This window comes from Simochromis diagramma, unplaced genomic scaffold, assembly GCF_900408965.1.
Source record: "Simochromis diagramma unplaced genomic scaffold, fSimDia1.1 OVJJ01000026.1, whole genome shotgun sequence".
Classification (NCBI taxonomy): Eukaryota; Metazoa; Chordata; class Actinopteri; order Cichliformes; family Cichlidae; genus Simochromis; species Simochromis diagramma.
This window is the reverse complement of record NW_024386985.1, coordinates 6,297,046-6,310,017: the sequence shown is the minus strand read 5'-3', so window position 1 is coordinate 6,310,017 and position 12,972 is coordinate 6,297,046. Positions and strand designations below refer to the sequence as shown.

Sequence of the window (12,972 nt, the reverse complement as noted above, 5' to 3'; positions counted from 1 at the left end):
CGTATAACCACCAAACATGTGAGACTATAAATGAAGCAAAGTGCTAAGAAACATTTATACAAGTGCTTCTAATAATTTATGACAGTTCTGCTTAATTAATTACAGATGCTAAACAATGACCTCCTTGATTTAGCTAGCATATCACATTTGCAAATAAAGGCAGAGAACACCACACTTCTGTCTGGCATGATGGGCTGCCGTGGTGTGCATGAAGACCTCCTCAGCCATGTGTCTTTGGCGGCTCGAAGGCTGCACAATGGCTGATGTGTCTGGTTATGAGTGTCTCACTAGTGTGAAGAGAGATGGTCTTTGTTGTCTTCATCAACGCTCATTTTTGTGTGCCTGTGACCACTGCCTGATTTCAGACTGCCTCCGCATAGCTGGAGAGATGAGTTGCAAGCCCCCCGCCTTATGTCTCTGTAGCAGGGCAGGAAGGAAAAAAATTGCAGTTCTGCTTGGAGGGTTTCCCTCACAGGGGAGAGTGTGCATCTGTGGTGGTGTTACCATTTAATGGGGAGAAACCTGAACGAGTTTTAAATACTCACTTTTGAATTTCAAAGAGTGCGAGCGAAGCTGGGGCTCCCCACCTTTGAGGAACATTTGAGTCATTTAACAATGCTACTTCTTTGATGTGTACGAAAATATTTTTCGCTGTCACGTCATTTATTTATTTCTGTATTTAGACACAGTCAATAAACAGGAAGTCATGAATGAAATTATGTACAGCAATCCAATCATTGTACCAACACATTTGACAGAGTTATAGCAGTACAGCTAATTGTTAACTTGTTTTTTCTCAAAGTTGTGATAGTTATGGTATTAATGGAAAACTCTTGACACTTTTAGAGTACATCTGGGTCAGCTCCTTAAAAATACCCCCATAGAAGGGGAGTGGACATTCGTCGACGGAGTGGGTTTGCCTCAACCATTAGACGTGGGTGGTTATGGTAAGAGGTGGCGCTGGGGCGACCTCAGTGAGTCCTGCCAACGCCCAGTCATGTTTTTGAGTGATTCCTTCCTCAAAAAAAGAGAGAGACATTAAGTCATTTAAAAAATAAACAAACCAAAAAAAACAACCCAAAACGCTGCTATGGTGGTAGGTCATTTATTTAGAACGGTAACATTATATTGTGTTGTCAAGATAAAAACTGAAATGTTAGGATGCTTACTGAGTAGTATGCTAATGTTACAGTTACATTATGTTTGTATAAAGGTTTAATGTTAGGCCAAGGTACAAAAGTGATTTCACAGCAGCAGCCGTGCCAGCCTTCTCAAACAAAATGATAACATAAGCAGGATAACACTTTAATGTTTTCACTGTGAAATTACTCAATTTGAATTCTTTGAATGGAACCTCTATGTTGATCCTTGCTTCATTTAATTGGAAGAATTGCCTCCCATGGTCCAAAAAAACCACAGTCACCTTGTTTTGCAAACCGATTATTCCTCGGTCTCCCCCATCCCCTCACATACAAAGTATTTCTGACTCTCTCATCAATGACTCAGAGGAGAGTTATGAGTGCATATGCTGCCTGGAGCGGCGGTCCCCAATCTTTTTTTGTGCCTCGGTTTAATGTCAGGCAATATTTTCACGGACCTTCCTTTAAGGTGTCGCAGATAAATACAACAAAATAAAATGATACGACCAAGACAAAAACTGTGGTATTTTGTAAATATAATAATAATTGCGAATTCACTGTGAAATTGTGTACCCTTATTCACCACGTCCTCCTGAAATGCGCCAACAACATTGAGAGTAACATCCTCCTCTCTGCCCCTTAATGCTCTCTGGATGCTATGGTAACGTGTGAATATTTCTTTCAAAAAAGACACACAACTACAACACAGGAAAAGACTGAGGGGAAACCGAGTTAACAATAAAAAATGTGAAAACCATAAATTTCGCACCCGGGCCTCAACTCTCGCGGCCCGGAACAAAACGACTCACGGACTGGTACCGATCCATGGCCCGGGGGTTGGGGACCGCTGACCTAGAGTACCACTACCATATCTGGGGATATGACTGGGGTTTGGGGGAAACTGAGGATTAGACATGTTTCTCCTTTACCTGGCAAGATTTTAGAACATTTATTTTCAGCCTATACAAAAGTTAGCATTTCACTGAGAAAACTGTTTGATGCTCTTTACTCTTATAATATGAAGATGTTGCACATGCATGATAGATGACAACACAGATTGGTTTATAAGTGGATGGTCTGGCTTAGCATTGGCATTTATTTAGAAAGTGTTGTGGATATGAAGTGCCTTTCTGGTCTTAAAACTCTGCTCTTGTCTCTTGCAGCCCTGCAGTGTGTGGATGATAAGGCACCTTGTGTAAACAACGCTACATGCCTGAAATTCAGCAATGGCACTGAGTACTGCAGGTAAGATCTACTGGCCAGGCCTGCAACCAAACATAGCTACACCTTTAGTTTAAGTCATGTTGCACACACTTTAACAACACTCAACAAAAAGCGTGAGCACAGCAGTAGACATGCCTCATAAGGGGGGACTGTTGGATGTGAAAGCAAAGGCAGGAAAAAAGTGGGTTTTAGATCAACCCCAGCCTATTCATGGGACCATGAGGTTTTGCTCAGACACGACTGGGGGAATAAAAGACCGCTCTGTCTGACAAAGTACTGGGAACAATACCAACACACACATTTCCACCTCCAATATTTTATTTCTGGGACATTTCAGGGGTTTTGTTACTCTCTCTTGTGTTTCTGTAGAATTGATCGCTCCAGGCTCTGCCAACACATTTTACTGCGCACCTTTCTTTTTTTTTTTTTTTTTTTTTTTTTTTTTTGATTTGAGTGGGATGTCAAGGTTGGTAACATTTTTATTACAGGAGAATAACGAGGACAAAAAAATTAAACTGAAGCTTGAAACGACCTGTGAATGAGTCTCCTCGTAGCCGTGGTGTAATCAGACCAGAGAAAGGCCCACAACGTAAAGGAGTCCAGTGGGCCGCTTGAGCTAAGCCTTCCACTTTCTGACAGCATAGGGTAGTTTGTAATTAAGACTGTATAGTCGTTTTAATTGCATTGCCACTCCCAAGCCAAATTCCAAACACACATGCACCATCGCTGGTTCTTGAAGCTGATCATATTTCATTAAATGTGATGAGAATCCTGCTATGCGTCTGTTCCCAGAGTTTGTGGAATTTAAACACTGCTACTTGTGCAAGAAGGGACGACAACAAAAGCAACATTCCTTAATGTGTTTGACCTTTTTTCCTGTCTGCTTCAAGGACAGATACACATTATTGCACAGGTGCCAATCTCTGTGTACACTAGTTTGTTAGTGCTTTGTGTTAATGAGAAAAGAGACGCATGCAGAGGGGATGTGAGGAGATATTGCTACATCAAAATATTATCTAACATCTAAAGACAGGGTGTTTTTAGTTTTACAGATATTTCTCAGATGGAGGAAGAACATCTAGATAGTGGTGATCAGTGGATTTTTACAAACTAGGCTTAGAAAACAAAACCAACCAACTTCAGAACTGTCGTTAATATGCACAAAGGGTAATACGGCTTCATTTAATTTGTCCTTTCTGCTGCTTTTCATTGGCATGTGTATCTTAAATCATTTGCAGCCTTTTAAGGCTTGACCACATCCTTTTAGGTTTTATTTTTATGATACTGTTTATTACTTTACTGCTATTTAACTGTGGTTGCAGGTTATAATATTTGCATTTTTACGTTTCTTCTACAACTTCTACAACTTATTCACCATTCCTCCTCAGCTAAGTTTCTCCTTTCTGACCACAGAGTTGGTATTCTTTCCTCTGATTTGAGTGATCCTGACAATAAGATTAAACTGTAGAGAGGAACATTGCCCTGTAGAGACAAAGAGAGAAGTCTCTCAGTTTAGAAAGTCAGCTGACAGAGAACAGGCCTACTGATTAGGTAGTCAGACAGTTTTTCTGCTGTCTGAAGCCAAACATGAACAACACTTATGTGCACATAAAGGCACACACTTTCCTCTGTCCAGGCTTTCTGGTCGCAACTGTGTTGTATTGTCAGTCAAAAGGCTCATTGTGCAAAAAATCTAATTATGTCCCTATTAGTCTCCTCAGTATATTAAAGGCAGCTGGTTGTAAGTAAACAGTCACTCTGGCTATTTAGCTTGGACCTGCTTAATTATGTCACATGGATCATGACCGAGGTCAACAGATAATTAATATGACAGACTCATGCTGGGTGCTGCTGAAGGACTTGAAATATTTGTTTTTGTTTCTTCACTGCATGAAAACATTTTTGGAATATGCATTTCCCGTAGTTTCACAAGCAGCATGGAGGAGTAATGGATGGATGTGTGAGTGTGTGGCTCATGAAAAACCCGATCATTTCCTTTCAGCTGTTCTTTTAAGTTCATGCTCTGTGTTAGCTGTGATATTGTAAAATTTCTTATCTGGTTAATTTCTACAGAAGAGACATAAAGGGTAGCTGTGAACCTGTCTTTAATTGTCATAACTTTATTACTGCTGCGGTAGTACATATAGAGACATTACAAGAGAGAAACACTCAAACAATCCTGAATAGAAATCTGTGGGTGAGTTCCTTAAAGGCAAAGAGGACATTTGGCCTGCACTTGCTCCCAAAGAGCCAATTATAAGCAGAATCCTGATACAAATGACTCAGTCCTGTCTTTGCATGAATACAGTAGAGGTTCAAAAGAGTTTCAATATTGTAGGAGCAGCCATATCTGTTCATTGTTGTAGTAAAGATGTAGGTAATTATGTGTTATAGTTTTATTTCCCTCACTGTATCCATATCGCAAACCAACTCTGCATTTCCTACATCATGATTATAACGTTGCGCACACATTATGTGCAAGTCCTTGGTGGTTTTCATCATGTTATTTATTTATTTATTTCCCATACACTATGGCTTAAAAATACTTCTCTGAATACATGTCAAGAGGTTGTTATTATTTAATTATTTCTGCTGAGATCCTGCACATCCTCTTAATTCTGGAAAGTATAGAACTGCTGCAGTCATGAAAATTCCTTCTGTCCAATATTTTTTGCTTTAAAGAAAAAAAAAGTGGAGAAAAAATAAAAGAAAGAAAGAAAACTACAGTTTTATTTTTGCTGTACTATAGGAAATACAGTTTAAAATAATGGTAGTTGCTGAACGCAACATCTGAAAAGTCTTAGGATTAAATTTTTTTTTTTTTTTTACCCTCTCTCTCTTTGGATCATGAGTCTTGAACGTGCACATGGTTGTGAGAGTAAGTCAAAGTGGATGGGAGAGGCCCGTTGGCTGGCATGTAGGGCAGGGTGCAAAAAAGCACAGAAGCTGTCTAACCGGTGACACTACAAGCCATCAGCTTGGGCGTGAAAGTCATGAGTAATTCTCTGTGCAGATTTGTGCATGCCAGTGTGCCCGGATAGGCATTTGTAAATGGATGTTACCTGAAAGTATATTTGGTAACAGAACAGAAACCTTGGTCATGTTTGTGGGCCTCAGTGGAGTCATGAGGGTCACATGCCATCTGACTCACACTCTAGTTATTACCTGAGAGGTTCAAGCAAGATCGAGACGACACAGATCATCATTATTATGGTATTTTACATCCGCAACACAATCCGTGTCTTCCGCTGGGTCATGCTGCAAACTGATGAACTCTCCCTCCTTTTTAGTCTCTTTTTTTTCCTCTGTGTTTTTTGTTCTTCCCCCTTTACATTTCAAACCTTTTCTTAAAGGTGAGGGGAGCGTTACTGTGTTGTGTAGACCTGCTGCCTTTTTGATCTGACAGGTAGAATTAGCCCGCGGGGCAGACGGAGGAAGCGAGAGGGCCTAAACAAAAGAGGATGTCTCTTTTCAGGTAATTTGAGGAGTAGTACCTCGGAGCACAACTCCTTACTAATGATGAGAGGGGGGGAAGGGAAGAGTGAAGAGGGGAGTGTAATTTCCCTCTTGCTATGCCTCCTTCATCAAACTGTCACTCATTTATCCCAAGTCCCTACCACTACCTCAGGGATTTACTAGATGGCATTTGGCCTCTTAATCTTTCCATGGCATCAGTGCTGAATATTTTTTTTAGACTATTTTCCAGGATTGTTATTGTTGAGCTCTTCACCCACTGGCTTTATTTAGTAATTCCTGCATCATCTCCCATTTGTGTCTGTGGGCTTGGAGAGCTTTATTAATGTTTGCTACCTCACATGAATTTTTTTTTTTTTTGGGTGATACAGACAAAGAGAAAATGTGGGAAAGAAGTAATGTTTTAAAACCACTCAGTCCTTTCTGATTCACCCTTACACTCCTCCAAACCACGCTCCTCGATCAGGCGCACACAGATTTTAACTGCGTTAGGCATATGATCCAAACTAAAATCAACAAACCCTCAAGCTGGAGATTGGAACCCACAGCAGTGATTTCCCACTCTTGCTCTCCCAGGACTTATCTCCTTCCCACAGCCGAGCTAACAACACTGTAGATGTGGTTGAGACTGGAGCCATAGTGATAAGAGTTTCTTTGTGTGTGTGTGTGCTTGTACATGTACTCTGTCTGTGTGTCTCAGAAAAGTCTAGGGCACCTTAAGCCCCGGGCAAGTTCACATGCTGGCACCCATGGAAAGGTCTGAAGTTTAGATTTAATATTTGATAGTCAAGATGAAGCTCAGTGCAGCCCTTGAGTGTGTGCTTAGAGGCCCAAAAATGTCACAAGACGTGCTTCACGGCTTCAACAAAGCATTGTTTTAACTTATCACAGAGTATGAACCACTGTCATCACATTTTCCTTTATTTCGTCTGGTGTGTGAGCAAGTGGGTGGGGGGGGGGGGAGAGAGTAGATAATCAGATTATGATGTGGGCTTTAAAAAGCTGATAGTCCCATGATTTGGGACGCCGAAATCAAATCAAGAAAGTGTGCAGTCAGTGTGATCAGTGTAAAATATAAACTGCTGCTGCTTGCAAACCGTAAGGAGGTTCAAACCTCTCACTCAGAAAAAGGAAGACTTACAAAGCAGCGGGGAATGTAGCAACCAGACCATAAACCCACATACAGTAGGGTGACAAGTGGCCCTCTGTCGCACATTCGTGCAACACCGTGAGGTCAAAACTACCTCCGTTTTGTCATAAGGTTACACGTTGTCCATACGCGCAATATGTTGAAAAGGATCTAGCCAGCGTGACTTTCCTCACTTGTTATTGCGGAAACAAACAGCAGTCAGCAAAGAAAAGCAGCCGTTATCATCTGGCGAAATTCAGTCTGACTTTGCTTTTAGTTCAGCGGTCATCAATCACTGACAGACGTTAGTGAAATCCTCTGACTTTTTTTATTCCCGGCCTGTGTCCCAGTGGGAAGTTTGAAGCAGATTTCTGAAATTAAGAAATCACAAATACTGTGCTTTTGTTAGTGTTAGAGAAGCAATTAAGAGATGACTTCATCTGGAAAATGTCCTGGGTTTTTCCTGTGTACAAAAAATCCCCCCCCTAAAAAAAGAGGTTTGGCTTTACCCCAAAGGAAAATCACCAGGATTGTGATAAAATATTTTTAACCAGTTTGGGGTTTTTTTATGTTTTTTTTTTTTTTTTTTTAGGTGAGGTTTCATTTACTTGAGTAAATGTTTGGTTTTTATTTATTATTAAATGACAATAAAATGAAATAATTTGTGTTAAGTAGGGTTGCACAGACTCATTCCCTCAGCTTTAACCTGAAGTTACTTTTCCCCTGCTCATTTCTAAACGGACTGTGTGCAGCGTAGATCTAAATATGGACCTTTTTCAGGCCGGCAGAGCTATTGGCAGAGAATACACTTTAAACGACCGCAGAATCAGGATAATGACAGAACAACATAGAGAGATCGGTAAATGGAGCACTCTGAGACAGAGGGAGTCCTGTTCTGTGTACCGCGGCTGCTCAGATGAGCCTTTTTGGACATGTTTCTAAACACAGCCTGCGATTTTTACCACATGACTCCACCCTGCACCGCACTCCTTTGCTCAGTCCTCGTCGATGTTTTTTGGTCCGTCTGCATGGCCTCCTTCTCCTTCTAGCTCTCTCATTACCTTTGTGTCTTTTACTTCCACCTCGGTGCAGCCTCTTCGTTTAATCCTGCTTCCTCTTTTTAACTTTTACATCTGCCTCACCCCCTCCCCACCCCCGCCCGTGTGGCAAAGACAATTTTGGAGCTATTCATGGTTTCTACTCCCCTCATATTTCAACCTTAATATCTATCTTTAAGCGCATTTTAATTTCCCCTTTAACAACAGGCTCTCTGCTATGTGCAGAGGTTTCTGCTGGAAAGACCTGTCCACACACTGCATTTGCAGAGTGCCAGTGGAAACAAAGTCCTAACAAGACTCATTATCATTCAGTTAGAGGGCAAATGGCCCCTCTAGCATATGTGCTGGAAGCTCACTCAGTATACTACTCATTATACTCCTGGCTGTGTCTGTAGAAGAGCTGTAGAGGCTTCCAGCACAACTTCACCTACTTCCAAGGTACACAGAGCTCCAGCAGCGCTTGCAGCGTATAGAACAACTCTAATGTTTAACCGATGTGTTTCGGCTTGTAACCTTCGTCAAGGTCGTGAATAAAGTTTAAATAAAAACCGTTTGCTGTGCTCTAATCACCAGCAGAGTTCATCAGTTCAGTTTTTACTGTATTGTGATGCATGTTGATACAGGAAAACTGTGATAATGTTATCAGATACACTGGGAAGCTTGGACTGTAGAATAGAATAGAATAGAATTCAACTTTATTGTTATTGCACATGCACAGGTACAGGGCAACGAAATGCAGTTTGCATCCATCCAGAAGTGCTTTAGTGATATAGATATATTACAATATATATTAGCAATAATATAGATATGTGAGTATATTACAGAAGTGGGTCTATTGTAGTTTCAGCATTGTAGTTCAGCATATGTAGTTTCAGCATTTGGATTCACCTCCCTTCAAAACTGTGATAAAGTTGCAGCTCTAGTCTGAATGTCTGATCTGTGTGCCACAAACACCCTCTGTAAGCGTCTGCATAGCTAGCTTGTCTTTTTTTTAATCCCTCAGCAATCTTGCAGCACAGCTTCTTTTGTGAGCTGAGGTATTTTTGCACAGAAGCAGCAGCGAGATCAGTAACATGTTCTGTACTTTACTTGTGACATCCATGCGTGCACACACACGAATAAAGTGCAGTGAATAGGCCACCTATACTCTGCCAAAGCAGGGAGTGATCCAGGGATTGAAATGTGAGCTGGTTTATGTGCTCATTTTTCTCTCTCACACAGCTTCTCTGTGATGGCCGCGGGGGGGGGGGACCATGATGGAGTTATTAAGTGTAGCTGGGACTAGAATAGTGTCTGGAAGAAGAGGAGGTGGTGGGGTTGTATACTTGAAGGTGGAGAGGTAGGAGAAGGGGAATTACCACAAAAGAAAATAGAATTAGAGCGTGGGCGATTTCAGGACATAGGGATTAGGAGCGAAGGAGGTGGGGGATATTACGTGAGTTTGTGAGAAACAGTCCAGCCTTCATTGCTCACTGAAGTCCTCACGGCTACGGAGGTCAGCGTGAGGTAGAGGAGGAGGAGGAGGAGGAGGAGGAAGAATACGAAGAAGAGGAGTGGAGGGATCGAGAGCGAGCACAGGATGGGGGTGCTAATGTGAACCAGCTGTGGAAACCTGACACCTCGAGAGTGGGTTAGAATGAGATCTGGAGGAGTGAGAAAGACAGGGAAAGAAGGGCTGCAGGAAACTCGGAGCAGTAGGGAAAAGCTGGAAAAAACAGGAGGGACGGAGGCCTTGTGGAGCAAAACAAAGAATCCATTAATGAGCTGCTGCTGTGTTGTTCATGAAAGCAGAGCTCGCCGTGTTAGTAAAGGTGTCCTAATCCCTAACTATGTTCTGTTGTGCATATGGAAATTTGTCAAAGGCTCACACTGCGGTCTGTGTTTTTAGGGACAGACCCGTTTGTCAGTGCGTTATTATCTTTTTCTCAGCGAGGCACCACTCCCTGTCAATAATGGGAATCATGCACAGCCTTGTCTGTTTGCCTCAGGCTCAAGTGAAACAGCCAGGGGCTAATAATGAGCACTCTATGTGACAGTGAAACCTGAAGGACAGGGTAACATTTCCTGACGCTATAGCATTTGGTTCTATCAACACTGGTTAGATAGTACCAGTTGAATTTAATAGAACTCACCATGCGTCATCCCTGTTTAGGAATTTTCACAAAAAAGGCAAATCACTTGTGTGGGGGTTAAAAAATTTTCAAACAAATATTGCTTGTGTACTGAAGTAAGAGCCATTTGAAACCTCCATGATGCTGAATTGTGTGGTGCATTATGTCATATTTAAGCCTGTACGCAATCTACACACAACCCTGTTTGAGTTTGGAGTGGAAGTTGTAGACCAGCCTTTGGTCAGAGCTTTAAACCTGGCAGGGCTGGGAATTACATAGCACTCTATAACTTTGGTATCTCAATATAGAAGCTGTGTGATTCTGGATAAATGAAAGAAAAGCAGAAAAACAGGAAATATTGTTTAATCACTGGTTGTGTGTGTGGTTCTCTTTGGTAACCTGTGTGGTTCAATCAGTTGGCTTTTTCAACCATCTAAAACCATTTTGATTAGCTCCATGATGACAAGTCATGAAGTAGTCATGATTGGCATGTTAATCTGCATACTTAGTGAAAATATTCATATTTGGCACATATGTAGTGATGACATGTCACCAAAGACGGTGGTACAATTTTTATTGGCAAATTCACATCATTTTAAAATAAGCTGTTTCCACCATCAGTGTATAAAACAAACCCGTGGTTAACAAAGTTGTTTAAATAAAGCTCAAACTGGGCTACGATTACATTAAAGGAGAAGTGTTGGATTTCCCTGGACCTCGTATCACCCCCAAGTTTTAACAGTAAAGATGTGTAAAAAGTTCAGAGTGAAACATAAACCTGGCATTAATCTGGACACGCTTTTCTTTGTGTGACAGCCCGCTAACGTGATGTATGTCCGAGGGCAGACGGCCGTGTCATTACTTTGGGAGAGGTGGGCGGAGAGGTTGTCTGGGAGAAGAAAGAGCAGTCCTAATTCCCAGGACGGCCGCCTTGTTGTGATATCGCGAGCAGGCCGCGGGGAGGGACGTCTCTTTGTTTGTGTGTTTTTGTGTGTGTTGTTTGAAGGCATGTGTTTTGGAGCGTGTAGGGGTCGCAGTACAAACACACTGATACTGCAGCAGAGACGGACAGGGTGGCCATGCCTAATTTGTCTACTACTACGCTAATCTATTATCTCATCTGCCCAATTAATAAAACATAAAAAAACAGAGTGTGTGCAAACAAAAGACAAAAGGGGAATTTGTTCATCTCTCTCTTTCGGTAATAACCGTATGATACTCACAGCTTTATTCTGACGCTGTTGTTCAGCAAATCCACTGAAAGTTTGTCTCAAATCGAGTGAATGTTTTATGTTTTGGGCTCATGAGTGCACAGGTATTTTTGTAATGAAGGTACAGGGTGATTATTAGCACTATGTGGCTCATTGATGTGTTTTTAATAATTCTGGTTTACAGTTCAGGTGTTTATATTATGTGTAGTTTGGGATTAGTTCAGTTAAAAAAATATATGAGCGTTTTGCTTGATATGTTCAATTTAGTGTATATTTTTAAAATCTGTGTACACAGCGAACTTATTGTGCACTGCATTTGTGAACCGTTTAGTGTTTGAGTGGGAACGTTTTCTCAGATGTTGTTTGTCATCTTTGGATGATTCACATGTTATACCAGCCAGAAGTTTCACAGATGCGATTGATCTGTGAGACTTTATGTGGCATGATTCATGACTCTCCTGTTTTCCCATGCTCTCACAACCTAATATCTTCAAGCTGCCTTGGGGTGGAGCGGCCAGCAATAAATAAGTCAGACTGTGATACTAAAGTGCAAGTAATTCCCCTCTACACTGTCTCATCCGATCTTTATGTGGGTCACAACACAAATCTGTAGTTCTTCCATTTATATATCATCCTTTAAGTTGAAATTGTCGAGGATGTTTAAGTCTTTCTCTTTTTAAAAAAAAAATCTAGTAACACGTTTCTGCATGTGTGGTGTTGGATACTCGGTGGTGTATCTCTGCTGTCCTTTTTGTGTTACCTGAGCCCCTCTGGGGAGGCAGGATTAGAGGCCTCAGTAAGAGGCAGCGGGTTGCTCTGTTCCCCTCAGTCCCCAGGTGGTGTGTCTGTCACACGCAAGAAGATGACATGAAAAATAGCATACACAGGAAATTGTCTGACTTTTTTTCTTCTTCTCAGCAACAGAATAACACTTATGATCAAGTACTGTCACACATGGAGAAGTGCTAAGTGAAAGTGGGTGGGACTGAAAAAAACAGAGGAATAGAAAGTGACGAAGGGAACATTGTCTTTGATAACATGCCTAGCTGACTTATTGCGTAATACTGTAATTTTTTCTCCTCGCTGCTCGGCATGCAGCTGAATCACTTTACTGAAAAAAGGAGAAAACATGAAATCGAAAGAAAGGGGTGGTGAAGAAGAGAGGAAAAAACACACACACACATTTTGCAGACCAAATGTGGTGGTAATTTAAATAAGTGAAGCATTCTTGCCCATACTGTTGCCTGTTTGTCTGTTATGTATCGTTTAGCCCTTTGTCCAGGTTATTGCTAGCACTTTCCACTTGTTGTTTTCAGTTTCTGCCATGCTGCAGTCAACAACTTCCAGATAACTCCACCTCACATCCTTCTGCTTCTGAACTTCTCCTTTGTCATGAATGACCCCAGTCTAACCCTTTGACCAAACCCAGCTTCTGCCTTTTTTCTGAGTGGGGTTTATGGGGAAACAGCTCTGGGGCTAGAGCACTTCCTTTAGTTATCTTAGAGTTAGTCTGTCAAGACACAAAAAAAAACCCCATTCAAAATGGCTTTACATGTCTCCTGGGTTAAAGGCATTAAACATGCACGGTGTGTTAAAAGTCTGAAGCATCTAAAAAGTTATTTTCTC

General features: G+C 41.5%; 1 protein-coding gene across 2 annotated transcripts in view; it reads left to right on the top strand.

Annotated features, from left to right (window-relative positions):
• notch2 (notch receptor 2) overlaps positions 1 to 12,972 on the top strand; it is a 40,203-nt gene that overhangs the window by 9,331 nt on the left and 17,900 nt on the right. For both annotated transcript variants that reach the window (XM_040040425.1, XM_040040426.1), the window contains exon 2: positions 2,303 to 2,384. In XM_040040425.1, coding sequence (XP_039896359.1) covers positions 2,303 to 2,384 — 82 coding nt within the window. The remainder of the gene's footprint in view (positions 1 to 2,302; positions 2,385 to 12,972) is intronic.